We start from the raw sequence: 14,381 nt of genomic DNA, 5'->3' as shown, positions 1-14,381 counted from the left end.
ATAAATTTAAAAGAAAAATTCATGGAAAACAAGTATACAAGGAATATGCAGTTAATAATCTGTTTTCTGAAATAGTTTCACAACTTACTCATGTATTATGGTCAATTCAATAAGGCAGTTGATGATAAAACATTCAGTGCAACACATAACAACTCAGTGTATCACCACCTAAAGTACATATCATTACCAGGGAAGGATTGACAGAAATTTAACAAGAAAATAGACTAAAGACTTTATAATAAGCCAGTAGTACAGGAGGTCATCATTTTATAAGGATATCTAACCAGTTTATCTTTTTAAACTTCTCTTGGGGGATATTGCAGGGGAATATGGCCTGCTTGTGGTGCAGCTTGTTCTAGCAATTAATCTCTTATCATTAGTATATATATATATATATATATATATATATATATATATATATATATATATATATATATATATATATATATATATATATATATATATATATATATATATATATAGATATTAGTGGATATATGCTTGGGTCCAAAATGGTAAGCAAAATCAATTTTCTCCATAGCTTATTTGTTGAAGACCTGGAAATCTATGCCAAAAACATCAATGTAGCCAATTGAGCTATCTACAACCAATTCACATAATATTAGAATGGAATTCAGCTGCAACAAATGTTCATATGACTAAATGAGGAAGGACTCTAAGCCATGAAGGAAATCTGAAAGCCTATGGACTCTCTATAATCTTTGTTCTCAATAATGAAATATACAAATAAGTGGGAACACACAAGACTATATTTCATCACTGACATCATCATCATCATCATCTTCATCATCATCATCATCTTCATCATCATTATCTTCATCATCATCATCTTCATCGTCATCATTGTCATCATCATCATTGACACCATCATCATTATCATCATTACCATGACTACCATCACTGCTACTGCCAACACCACCATTACTATCATCATCATCAACATTACAGCCACCTCCTCCATCATCATCATAATTTTACATACATCATTTTCTAAGCTGGCATGAGTTAGATTATTATACAACCAATTACACAATCAATAAATAAATAGTTACCATACTAAGAAAAACAGTAACCAAAGCTTTCCTTTTACAAAAAGACCCTGTTCTCCAATGCATTTAATATCAGTATTCAGGCTGCTTGAGTGGACAATAAAGGATATGTTCAAATGGTAGATTCTGATATCAAAAGATTCTAACATCAATTGGAAACTTTCATGGAAATAATGATAGACTATTTCAGAAGAAAACAATGAGAAAAGGCTTCATACCAATCATGATAGTTTTGAGTGCCATATGGTATTATTTGGATATGACCAGTTAAGCAACAAGGTGGGAGAGAATCAATGCAATGAAGAGGTGTTTGAAAACAAGAGTATCATATATAAGTTAGGAGTACACTTCTAAAAATGCACTCAAAGTATGATGATGTGCTATGCAAACACAGAACTGCTAAACATATCTGTCTTTATTGAGATTTAGAAGAGAAATGCATTGCACCAACCAAAAATAGATGTATATTCTATAAGCTGGACATTTTTACTTAGTCACCTTTTGTAAGCTTTGGTTTTAAATTCAAGAAAAAGAGGTAGTTACAAAATGTATTATTAATGAAAGACAGAATTATTAAAACCTGAATGTACCTAATATTAAAAAGAAATGCTCACAACATGTTTGTATGGAAATCATAACATGTAAAACATCATTATTTTCTGAACCCTGGGGAGCTTTTATAAGAATCACTGCTTTATGACTTCTTTCAAATGTCAAGCAGCTGGGAGACAAATTTCATTTGCATAGAATTCTCAGAAGAGCTGATATCTATTCCCAACAACTAGAAGAACTGAAAGACAAGGACACAAATGTCCAAATATACAAAAAAAAGCCTGCAATGAATTTGAACTCAAGACTTTAAAACTAGTTAGATTCAGCTATTCTAGTTCTACAGACAGTGAACATCATCCTACAAAGTGACCAAATTAAATGTATCCTATATGTGTGTGGTGGAGAGTGGGGAGGAAGAGAGAGACTACATACAATGTTCTCCGTAGAAAATATAGTCCTGAAGTTTCAAAAATATGTCCGATATGGAATATATCAGGAACTTTCAATACAAAGTAATTTGTAGAACATTCCTATAACACAAAATTAAATTCCATAAACCTAAATAGATATCTGAAAAAGCAGAACTATTGAGAATGTCAACTGTCCAGCAAATGTAAACTTCTCAATCAAAGCCACCAAAAAGAAGAATTATGGATAGTTAGTTAACAATACACAACTACAATAACTGGATTATAGTTTCACATTTATACTTATAATTATAGGTACAGTTGCAGTTTTGGGGAAAGGATAAAGTGATGTACTTTAAATATATTCTGTAAAGTCAATTTGTGACAGGATATATAAAAAAATGCAACATTTTTCTAAGTTCAGCATGTGGCTCTACATAGTTATTGTTGTTTAAATAAACAAGTAAAAAGCTTTTTTTCTCAAGCACGCACACACACACACACACGTATACACAGACACACACATACATACATACATACATACATACTCACATGCATAGACACACACATCATACATACATACTTACACACATAGATGCACATATGCTACATTTAATTATTCTCGCATGTACATATATGCAACATGCAAAGAAATGGTATAAAGTATAGAAAACTCCTAGTAAGAACGGAGAGTCATATCATAGGTTCAATTCTTACTTTATTTGTGCTACCATTAAATGTCAAGTATGATCAATAACTTAGAGAGTTATGGGACCAACTAGAATGCCTTGCTCTTCTCCTCACAATGGATGACAATAAGATTTTAACAGTGACCCAGCGGCTTGTTTTGTAGCTGTTGATTGAACTTTACACAGAATATATTTTTAGAAATTACTATATATAACAATGTATACATACTGTTTCAGAAAGATAATTTTTACATATACTTTATATATATATATATATATGTATATATATATATATATATATATATATATATATATATATATATATATATATATATATATATATATATATATATATATATATATATATAAATGTACATATGTGTACAGATATGTATGTATGTATGTGTGTGCATGGGTAAAGGTGCATACTTCCATTTACCTGTCCATAATCTTTGTGTAATCTCTAAAAGTATGTAGGAATCAATGTCTATGAGTAATACACAGTGATCAGAATGTCCCTTTAACATTTCAATTTTATATATTATTTAAATTTAAATACGAAAGGGACTTCTGAATTATCTTGTATATTTGTGTGTTGTATATGTCCATAGATATGTGGGCATTTATATTATACAACATTAGGCATACATACTACATACATGAACATGTGTGTGTGTGTGTGTGAGAGAGAGAGAGAGAGAGAGAGAATACACACACACACACACACACAAACACACACACACACACACACACACACACACATACACACACACACACACACACACACACACAACCATACAAATATGCAGAATAGTAGAAATGTTGAGGAGCAAGATATTTGTAAAATAAAAATAAACTATAAATAAATGAAAGCTTCAATTTATCTCCTTTATTATGTTGGTATATTACTAGGGTCTGTCATTCTGGTAGTGGCAGGCATATAGGGTCCTTTGTTGTAGTAGCGATAGTAATGAATGGATTAGAGTCTTTCGTTGTGTCAGTGGGGGTGGTGAATCTTATAGGGCTCTTTGTCATTCAGGTGATGTATATAATAAATAGGGTTCTTCGTTGTGGTGATATTTATGTAATAGGATGAAAGTAGGAAATGTAATGTTTGTAAATGAAAGTAAACAATGTTGGAGTAAGGTGTGACAGTGGCATTAGACCTCGGCTGCATGCTGATGCACTGTCAAGTGATAATTTGGAAGCTTGCACTTAGCAGCAGGCATCTTTGGAAGGAGACAGAATGGAAAAGGGAGAGTGAGAAAGAATGAAAAGGGGAGAGAGAGAGAGAATGGAAAGGGAAGCGAGAGAGAGAGAACGGAAAGGGGAGCAAGAAAGAGAGAGAGGAAGAAAGAAAAGAGGAAGAAAGAGAGGGTAGCAGAGAGAGAGAGAGAGAGAGAGAGAGAGAGAGAGAGAGAGAGAGAGAGAGAATGTGCAGCTATAACATAGTACATGTATGATATTGCAAAAGCATGGTATCTTCAGAAAAGTGATCGATGAAGAGGAAAAAACTTACCAAATCCAGGAATGTCTTCTTCGGGCACTCAAGGACTCGTTACCTGGCACTGATAACATTGCTGTCCGTAGAGGCATTTTTGGTTGGGCCATTGATAGTAAATCCTCTTAGAAATCAGGGGTTGGGGAGGGGGAGTTGAATAATTACTATTTGTGCATGAAAAAAAACCCACCTAATCTCAGTGAAATTCTGAAATATGAGTAGTGGTCTAGTTTTGTGCAGGCAATCAATGCTTGGCAGCAGCAGCAGCAGCAGTGGTAGTGGCAGCAGCAGCAGCAGCAACAACAGCAGCAGTAACAGCAGCACCAACAACAGTAGCTGCAGCAGTAGTGCTTTGATGGATGCTATAATTGTGCCCCATTCTCTTTAACGTAGAATCCCACAACCTATTCATTGATCCATTGGACCTGAATGAAATGAACAAAGCAATCATTTGTCCATCAGAGACAAAGTGACTGTGTCACATGTGCTAGAAAACATTCTGTGTAGCTGACATAGGACATTCACATACTAATATATGTAGTCTCTCACAGCTGTGTCAGCCAATAGCCAACTACACTATTAGTTGTTCCAGTAGGTGTTTCTAAAATATATGATCAGTTTTACACCACTAAACACACACACACACACACACACACGCACTCCATGCACACACACATTCATACTGCGCACTCTAAACCATACACAAACATGCAGCATTCCACATATACACACATATATGTACCATACACTCCAAACACACGCATACACTTATCACACACAATATTACACCACTCCACACACACACACACACACACACCACTCCTTGTACACACCACTCCACACACATATATACACTCAGTCCGTACACTCACACAAACATACACATTCCACACACATCATCCCATCCTGCACAGATACACACATCTCCCATGCCACACAAACACTCAAACACATAACACACATGACACCTACACTCCTCAATGACATACACCTACCATAAATATACATATACACATATACACGGAAAATAGTATTCTGTGTATATGTTTGTATGCAGTAGATGTATGTGTCTGTGTTGTGATGAGTGTAATATGCATGTGTCTGTGTGGTGTGGCAGGTGAATGTCTGTGGAGTGTGTGTATGTATGCATGTGTGTGTGTGTGTGTGTGTGTGTGTGTGTGATGTATATGTGTTTGTGCAGTGTGTGTGTTGTGAGTGGAAAGGTATGATGTACAAGAATAGCTTTTATAGGCACGTGTATATTTCCGTGTGAGTGTGTGTGTGTGTGTGTGTGATTGAATGTAAGTATATGTCGGAGTATGTGAATATACATGTTTTTATGTATGTGTGTATGTTTGAGAGATGGAGAGGTAGATAGAAAAGGAGAGTGAGGGGGGGAGTGGGAATCCATATAGTGAGAAATTATATTTTTATGCTGTATAGTTGTTGACAGTGGTTAATCTATAAACATATTTCCTAACTTGAAACAAAGTAAAGCTTTGTTCAACACTATAACAATATAATACATTAACTTACTTGATATCTCATTGATATTGCATAAATTTACTGAATCATGATCACATTACCTGAAATAATTACATAATAAAATATAATAATAAAAGTTATTCTAAAAAGAATATGAAAACAAAAATTATTCTTTAAAATTACTAATTTTTTTTCTTCTTTTGTTGATGGTTCAAATAGTTAGGAACTGCTCAATATTGTTTAATCTTTATTTCTGTGTTTGATATTCCTTGTCTAGTAACTTGGACATTTTTTTGAACATGCAAAAACAATGACAAGCTTAAGCTAATCTTTTAACATCCATCTCCTCATTTTCCAAATGGTTTTGTTTACAAGTCTTTGTTCTAACATTAATACTAGCATTTATTTTATTGATTTATTTTATTATTTTATTGAAGCTAGTGATCTAAATTATTAATGCAGGAAGTGATAATCTAAATTTAAACATGGATGCCATCAAATTCCAGCAGTTGAGCTGACCAATACCTAGTAGTAGTAAGTGAGTGTAGTGTCTCAAGCCTCAAAGATTATTTAGCTTTTACCTGTCATCTGCTGCTAAGGACACAAGATGTCCACAAGTACCCTATTACATATGCATCTTACTTATTTTTATAAGCAAATAATAAATCTAGGCATACATCTTTTCTTATCAGTTCCGTGGAATAGGACAGTTCAGTATGTTGACAAGGTTAGGGTTAGTGCAATACCAACAACAGTGTTTGAACTCATAACTTATAATTACTTGGTCATTGTTACTAAAGTGCATTACTTGAGCATGCTGTAGTATATTAGCCACAGTCATCAACAGCTGAAGACCTCCACTTAACTTCACACTTGTAGTAAGTTGCATGTGGTAAATTCACAGGAAATTGATGATATCACAATAAAAAAAAAATTTTAATCCTATGTTGAATGGCTAATTAGAATCAAGAAAATAACTGGATACATGAAGGTCATGTGATGACTCAGGTAAACTAGAACTATTATTAACAAACTGGTTGAGAAAATATTTTTACACTTGTACTAAGAGAGTAGATAGCCAAACAGTGTAAAGCACCGGACACAAAATGTTTCTTCTGTTCAGGGCACAGGAATGGGAGAGTCTACAATACTATATATGATTAAAAGTAAAAGAAACTAACTGCTAATGTCAGTTCTTTACTGTTTTTACATCAACTTTGAAAGGATCAAAAACTTCACATACTTTTATGCACTTTTGGATTATGTTTATACTTTATTACAAGACTGAAGGAAAGAGTAGTACATAATATTGTTTGGACTGTTAACTATAGTATATAACTGTTAACAATGGTATATAATATTGTTTGGACTGTTAACTATAGTATATAACTGTTAACAATGGTATATAATATTGTTTGGACTGTTAACTATAGTATATAACTGTTAACAATGGTATATAATATTGTTTGGACTGTTAACTATAGTATATAACTGTTAACAATGGTATATAATATTGTTTGGACTGTTAACTATAGTATATAACTGTTAACAATGGTATATAATATTGTTTGGACTGTTATCTGTAGTGTTGTTTGAACTTTTAACTTCAGTATGTAGAGTCATTAACAAAGCATATAATGCTAACTAGAGTATATAGAGTTAAGTATAGTATATAGCATTGTTTGAACTGCAAACTATAGTGCATAGTGTTGTTAACTGTAATATGGAGTCGTTTTAACTGTTAATTGTAGTATATTTCATTGTTAATCATAGTATATGGTGTTATTAACTATAATAAATGGTGTTGTTTACTAACTATAGAATCGATATAAAGTGTTGTTTGTGAACTGCAGCATACAGTGCTATTTGAACTATTAACCAGAGACTGAAAATATCAGGTCTGTTATCACAAGCCAACAGAGGAGAACTTCTGTGGTTGCTGAACCTGTTAGAAAAGTGGCTTATAAAAGGAAGAATACACTGGACAATGTGATCCTGGAGACATTATTTGAAAATAAGTCCTAATCGTCTTGGCTGGAATGCTTTGATCATAAGTATGTTTGATCAGATATGACCAGGAACTACAACAACTACTATATATCGAAAGGTGTGCTTTAACTAAATATCTATAAGTACAGTCAAAAGAAATTAGATATCCTACCAGATGCAGTATATCTTATTCCACCAAACTTTTAGCTTATTACATAATAATAATAAAGCAAAATTCTCAGAAGTTAAAATTTTGAAGAGGAAATGAAAATAGATTCATTTCTGGGGGAAAAAAAGATTAAACCAAGTGTCTAATATGGAGAATAGAGACAGAGAAGGAAGCCATGATAGAGGAACAAAGGAGTATGGTTTATGTGGACTAGCAAGTTTTAGCAAACAGAAACAGTTGAGAGACGTAGAGATCATCACTGGGCTAAACAGAACATTGAAGCCAAGTAAGTTAGTAAATGTTACTAAGTATCTTCTAGTATTTATTACTTCTATATATATATATATATATATATATATATATATATATATATATATATATATATATATTGTACATATATATAACTAAATATATATACTAATGTATATGCTGTGTGTATTTTCTGATGGTTGCAATGGTGTATCGAAGTATATAAACTCTCATTGTCACTGGTGTTTATATACTCTAAATGAGAGTTTATATACTCCAATGTGTTATTGCAGCCACTGGAAAATACACAAAGTATATACATTAGTATATATGCTTAATAATATCTATTACACTAGTGCGGTTTTTACTTCTTATGAAAATGTGTGTGTGTGTGTGTGTGTGTGTGTGTGTGTGTGTGTGGATTGATAAATACTAGAAGATACTTAGTAATATTAGTAATATTTACATTATTTGGAGACACATAAACATAAGTAAACACACACATAGACACAGATGGACAGGCATACATACATAAATGTTCATCTGTCTGAGTGACTTGGACCATCTGGTCATTTATGAGGACGACTGCTGACTTCTGTGGTGGCTTTGCTTAAACTGAAGAGAAATGTTGTGCACCATGACCATCTTATCATTCAGAGGCAAGACCAGGTTAAGATGACTGGGGAGGGAAATGGATGCAGTAGATGACCAAGATGTCCTACTTGCTTCATCTTGCTCTCTCCACTCCACAAAGTGTTGCCTTCCCTTCCATTGAACCACAAAGGTTTCTTTTGCAGAGACTGCATATTAGGCAACTCCTAATATGCTAGTTAACCCAACGTTGGCACCTGACAGATGCTACTACTCTGGGTGACAGTTGACCTGGGAATAATAGTGAATAGTGGCAAAGTGGTGATTCCACATTCCTCAAAACCATGGAGCTCCCAAACCAGGACCCCACTACTGGATACATACCCAGGATATGCATACATGCATATATATGTATGCATACAATGGGCTACTTTCTATTTCTGTCTACCAAATCCACTTGGAAGACTTTGGTCTACCCTGAACAATAGCACAACACAATTGCTCAAGGTGTGACACAGCCCCAAACTACAAAACTGAGAAGCCTACTTCTTAACCACATAGTTGTGCTTATATATATATACATATATATTGTATATACAAACATACATATATTCATATGCATTCATATGTATATACACATACTCACTCACACATCAATACTATCATCTTTATATCACTTTCTAGCATCATTCCACCCATAATTTGTAGAAACCATTCTAAATCTGAGACATTGGAGCAAGCTGGTCTCCGCTAGCCTGTTGCATCTTTCCAAACCATCAAACTTGTGCCAACATGTAAAGTAGTAGACAAAAAAATGATCATCATCATGACAATGATGGTAATGATGTTACTCTAACACACACATGTGTGTATGTATGTATGTATGTATGTATGTTTGTATTTATGAATGTATGTGTGTATGTATGTATGTATATTGAAAGTTCTGTACCTTATCTAACAATTTAAAATATTTATATTATTTTTGAAAGAAATTTGGTATGAATTTGTACACATCCTTTCAATTACTCATGCTTCAATCCATTAAACATTCTTTACTGAGTTAATGTCCACATTTCAGTAATAAATGCACCACATAAATGAAGTAAAGTTAATTTGCAACCAAGAAGTTGTCCCAGTTACAGCTATTTCACTCTGTTTAAATCACTAATGTATTTAGAAAATGTATGAACACTATAACATCTTAACACTTTTCTTCGGTCTATCTAAACACTGGTGCCTAAGAAAGAATTATATTTATATCTCAACAAGTATTGCAGTTCCATCAACTGACTCATTTGACATAACACTTTACAGCATTTGATTCAATATTTTTTACAACTTATAAATTTTATGAGTTTTATTTTTTCAGTTCTTTTAGATAAGTATCATAAATATTCCAAGATTTGATGTTATGATAATTCTTTGAAATTGCAGTTTCTAAACTCATGCTTTCTTAATTAGTGGGATCATTACATCAATTTTGGATTCTGATAGTTAAGCAAATTTACAGCAACTGTCTTTTCACAGCCAAAGGCTGGTTTTTATGTTCTGTGATTGGAGCAGAAGTTTATTTAGCTAATTGTCTCTAAATTAGGAACAAAAATTCATTTCTATATTTCTCTAAATTAGTATCAGATTTAGTTCACAACAAATTATGTTCACTATATTTTCTATTAAAAAAGTCAAATTCAATTAGGTAAAATTAGAGAAAACCTATACAGAAGCTGGTCAATATTTTTCAGGTGAATAGGGAAGATTTTGAATTGAAACAAATAAGCTTAACTCACAGACATATATTTATCTGAATTTGCTATGACACATAAAGAGAGAAGAAAATCAATAATCTTTCTATTGCTTCATCATGACATAGTGTAGGTGTGGAGATATATACTAGCAGAAGCAGGAAATACATAACTAAACATCACATAATTGTAATTAATGGTTAGAATATACACATGGATAATAGTGAATAGACTGCATTCCCCTCCTCAGTGGGTAGATTAGCAGATGCAGGAGTATAGACCTGCTGATGATAAAGTATAAGACAACCGATGATAGAGTATAGTGCAGTAGATACGTTCAGTACACAAGCAATTATCATGGGATAGACAGGCCAGCAAGTGATACAGAACATATTAGCAGATAGTAAGGAATAGACTTGTAGATAATAAGGGATATACTAAACAGGTGTACAGAGTCGCCCAACAGAAAGTCTTATTACCACACGTGACAACTGTTGATATTAATGTTTTTATTCATAATTGGGGTCACATTACACCTTTTTATGATTTAGTGTGTGAGTTGAAGTGTGATTTAAAGATCAGGTTCAATTCCAATTGATATCTCACATGCAAACAAAGAAAACTGCTGTAATGACCACAACAAAAATATATTTTTCTGTTGAAGGTAATTACACTTTATCTTAGCTTGGATATTCAACTATTTTAATATTTTGTCAAGAGAAGAATATTGTAGAATGCAATTTAGTAACATATGTGATATTCCTGAGTAAGGAGGATTACAGTTAGACAAGATGTGTTGTTTTGAATAAAACAATTTCAATAGCTGGCCTCATTCTCATACACTCCTCAAACCTTATAAACTACATTATTGCAGCAGTGATTGTATGAAGGATAGTGGAAACAGCTCCATGATCTAGGCTGGCTCTCTGCTAGCCTTTCGTTACCAAATTTGATTGTCACTCTTCTACCTCTAGTTTCTGTTCATTCATGTGTAATAAAATGTGAAGTTTTAGAAATTTTAACACTTTCATTTTGATAAAATCCTCAGTTACTGAAATTATCTTCAGCAGTTCAATCTAGCCAATGCGCATTCTTGAGTTTATGTCTAGTAACTACTGCAACTTCGATAGTTTGCTAGTTCTTAAACTACCAAAGTATTCAGTAACTGCTATTTCAATATGGATAGAGTTTAATTAACTGGAAACAGTGATAAAGAATATCAGACCTTATTTAAAAGTAAAGAATATTCTCAATAAATAATAGATATCCAGGGAAATAATCCATCATTAAGAGAAAAGAAATACTATCCCTATCATCAGATGTTATTTTATCAAAATAACTACTCTTCATGAATTCTGCACTCATACTGGTAAACTGAAGGCCAACTGATGATTAACTCAGATATTAACGTGTGGCCACTGGTAAATACACTGATGATATACCCTCTTGTCAATGTAAATGAACTGAATCCTCTCTAATTATAATTTGCTACTACAAGATTATCCTAATAACTTGTACCAACTTAATTGGCAATCTATCAGTTATGACAATAAGGGTTTCAGTTGATCTGATCAAAAGAACAGCCTGCCTGTGAAATTAACATGCAAGAGGCTGGGCACTCCACAGACACCCATACCCTTAACATAGTTCTCAGAGGGATTCAATGTGACACAGAATGTAACAAGGCTGACCCTTTGAATTACAAGTGTACATTTTTCATTTTTGCTCCAGCTGAGTGGACTGGTGAAATGTGAAATAAAGTGTTTTGCTCTTTTGCCCAAGGACACAACTTATGACCTTACAACTATGAGCTGAATACCCTAACCTGTAAGTCACATGCCTACTACATGCCTTCACTTAGGAGATCACTCAGCCTATCTGTCAATGAAGAGCATGGCTGTCTGCATGAACTGATGAAAATTGCAGGACTTAGTGAACATTGACACCTCAAACGCACATTGCGCCCACAGAATCCCATTGTCCCAGGGCCCTATCTGATCAAGAGGTTAATTTGTACTATTGAGAGATCAGCTATCTTACACCTCGTTTCTTTATTGTTTATTCAGAGGAGGAAAAGTAATGTCCATTGAGACCTCCATGACTTGTAGGAGGAAGGAAGGCAGCAAACTTTTGATTAGTAATGTTAAAGGCACCTAATAGACAAGCAACAACATTAAACCAGATGAGAGATTAAAACTGTTGTTAGTATTCTCAATCATGACACAAAGAGAAGATACAAACAACAGATTTATAGCACATCAGTGGGACATGAGTGTAGACTTCATTCAGATCATCTGTGTCCTTGTGAGTGTATGTTCCATTATATTAAGATAAGATTAAAGAAGACTTTATTTAGCAGTGTGTCTGTGTAATATCACAATAGACTTTCTTTACAAGTGGTTTATTAAATCAAATTTGTAGAGCTTATGTTTCCAGGATATTAATTATAGCTGGAATAGCACATACAATGTGTAAGTGAGATGAAAATAGCATTATTGGAAGTCAAAATTGTATTACAAACTGAGGTGGTTGGATGCTTAATACTATTTTTTAGTAAACCATAATTCAAGTAGCAAACATGGCAGCAAAACAGTTTCCTAAGCTATTCAATTTAGGAATCATATCTTAACCTTTTATCTTTAGAGACAATGTTTTTTTCATGAAGTTATAGATTGTAAGGACAGAATCACTGAAGATGTAATGTTGATCAAACTATGAAGAAAGACTTGAACAATATAGAAAACATCACATATATCATTATCTGAGATTGTTCCAAAATATTTGTGATTATGCCATTGGTTTTCTCAAGAAATGACTTAACATGTTCTACAACAAACCCTTATATAAAAATATTCCTAACAATTTCCACATCATCCACAATAATAATCATAAGCATAACTATAATGAAGGAATCGCCATGTAATTGCTAAATCTGTTCAAAACAATAGTTAAACCTCCTTAAGCCATACCTTAAGAAGGGAAAGACAAATTGGATAAATTGCTTCTAGATTTATCATATATGGAAGAAAATATGGGATGGAAATGCTAAAATAATTTACTATTAGGTCTGCTTGGTTAGTACAGAACTGAAGGTGAGAGGCTAATAGCATCTACCTTTTTCCATGAGTGAATGAGGGAGCTCTCACATGATATCTTGGCCTGCTACAAATAGTGGTTGTGTCTCCCTCAAATGACACTCAACCATCTTCCAAAAAAGAGGAACTAACTGGATAAAGTCTTCTTAGCTAACTATGTTATGAAACAAATAATAAAAATTAGAGATGAATGGGCAGCTTTTGACCATAAATCTACTCAACCAGCCCTTACAAATATCTCACAAAGTTTTCAAATATCTCACAAAGAATATTAAAATATAAAACGTAACCATATTTTTACCTACAATGTGAACTGGTGACTGTTACTCAATAAAACTTAATATGTTATAGAACAGCAGTTGCTACAACTTTCCTCACAACTATTATGATGGTCCCATGAGTTAAAACAGACAACTTTCTACTAATAATTGATCTCAATTGATCTCTGAATGTACTATTAACTTCATTACACATGGCCTGAAAAGAAAGTATGAGCATTTTTTTTCTAACCAAGCAGAATAAATAATAGCGAGAGAGTGGGGACAGTATGAAGAGAAATATAAGCTTAAAACACATAGAATGCTATGCAAACATCTGACTAGTCTGACCATTGCAGCTGAATTACTAAACTATGAAAATTATGAAAAATAATTACTGCAAAATTTTCAAAGACAGCTAGTTTCATAATAATCTCTCATTTCAATCAGCATCTTTCATCTTGACATGCATGGCCACTTAACATCTGTCTATAATGTATACTTAACAAATTGCTGGGTCTGGTAATTCATAAGCTCTCAGTTTAAATCCAGCTGAAGTCAACTTTGCCTTTCATTGTTACTGGG

At 33.2% G+C, this 14,381-nt stretch overlaps 1 protein-coding gene across 7 annotated transcripts in view; it reads right to left on the bottom strand.

The window, feature by feature from the left end:
• LOC106867760 (3',5'-cyclic-AMP phosphodiesterase 4C) overlaps positions 1-14,381 on the bottom strand; it is a 702,494-nt gene that overhangs the window by 474,760 nt on the left and 213,353 nt on the right. For 2 of the 7 annotated variants that reach the window (XM_089365942.1, XM_089365945.1), the window contains exon 1: positions 4,238-4,827. The exons of 3 other annotated variants lie outside the window; for them this stretch is intronic. In XM_089365942.1, the coding sequence (XP_089222068.1) occupies positions 4,238-4,329 (92 nt within the window). In that variant the 5' untranslated portion in view covers positions 4,330-4,827. Of the gene's footprint in view, positions 1-4,237; positions 5,016-14,381 lie in introns of those variants that run through there. 2 more of the 7 variants (XM_014912734.3, XM_089365943.1) reach the window with 2 other exon arrangements.

Source organism: Octopus bimaculoides, chromosome 18, assembly GCF_046866305.1.
Source record: "Octopus bimaculoides isolate indiv1 chromosome 18, ASM4686630v1, whole genome shotgun sequence".
Classification (NCBI taxonomy): domain Eukaryota; kingdom Metazoa; phylum Mollusca; class Cephalopoda; order Octopoda; family Octopodidae; genus Octopus; species Octopus bimaculoides.
Note: the sequence above shows the minus strand (reverse complement) of the source record. Positions and strands in the feature narration are given on the sequence as shown.